Genomic DNA, 858 nt, shown 5'->3' with positions numbered 1-858 from the left:
GCACGTTCATATCCTAGGACTTTGTGAGTAGGTGTGATACCATCAATTAAGGAAACATGTTCACAAATGTGAGCCAAAGCATCATGGTAAGAGATACCAACCTCATCATCCCACTTTACAGATGTATAAGCACACGGCCCAACATCAGTGTACTTCAAGGAGTCACTGATAGTTTCATTATTCAAGATAATGTCTCTACCCTTAACATACGAATGCACACTTCCTTCATGGTAAGTCATGTTTGCATAAAATTCTTTGACCAACTGAGGATATACAGGTTTTTTGATTTTGAAAAGGTGATTCCAGTCTAAAAATTCCAAATTTTCAACAAAAGGAAAATCTTTCTTTTTCAAATCAGGTAAATCAGACAGAAAGATGGACATAGAGTACGATATTGAATAACTCCCTCATAAAAATTGTGGTTCATGGCAGATTTGAAATGATGGGGTTAAAGTCTGAGTGAGATGTCATGTAGTGTGATTTGTGAGCAAAAGGATCAATGTCTGGTTCTCTAATAGATTTGAGAGGGCGATGAGGGTTACCTCTTTGTGATCGAACAGGGACAGACCTTGACTTAGGTTTTGCTGTCTCAGGAACAGGTTCTTCAACAGCAGGACGCTTCCCCTTGGATGAGCCAGGTTTCGAAGAGCTTGGTTTGGAGGGCGTCGTCTTAGGTGGTGGCGTCGGCTTGGCAGGAGCAGGGTACCTTGGAGTGGTTTTGGTTCGCGCCATGGGAACAGAGCGAGGAGGAGAAGGAGATGGAGTAAAGGTCCGGTCTTGGGAGCGAGTGGAAGGTTTTGAGGGAAGTTTGTAAACTTTTTCACGAGGAGGCCTTTTAGCAATGGTTTTCTTCCTCAT

General features: G+C 42.7%; 1 protein-coding gene across 1 annotated transcript; it reads right to left on the bottom strand.

Moving 5' to 3' along the window:
• Positions 424 to 858, bottom strand: LOC110269147 (extensin-like). The gene has a single exon (XM_021116802.1). The coding sequence runs from the start codon at positions 856 to 858 to the stop codon at positions 424 to 426; it is 435 nt and encodes a 144-aa protein (XP_020972461.1).

This window comes from Arachis ipaensis, chromosome B02, assembly GCF_000816755.2.
Source record: "Arachis ipaensis cultivar K30076 chromosome B02, Araip1.1, whole genome shotgun sequence".
Taxonomy (NCBI): Eukaryota; Viridiplantae; Streptophyta; class Magnoliopsida; order Fabales; family Fabaceae; genus Arachis; species Arachis ipaensis.
The sequence above is the reverse complement of the archived record's forward strand: the minus strand, read 5'-3'. Positions and strand labels throughout refer to the sequence as shown.

Coding starts and splice junctions, on each gene's coding strand:
- LOC110269147 (XM_021116802.1), bottom strand. CDS start 858: ATGAGGAAGAAAACCATTGCTAAAAGGCCTCCTCGTGAAAAAGTTTAC.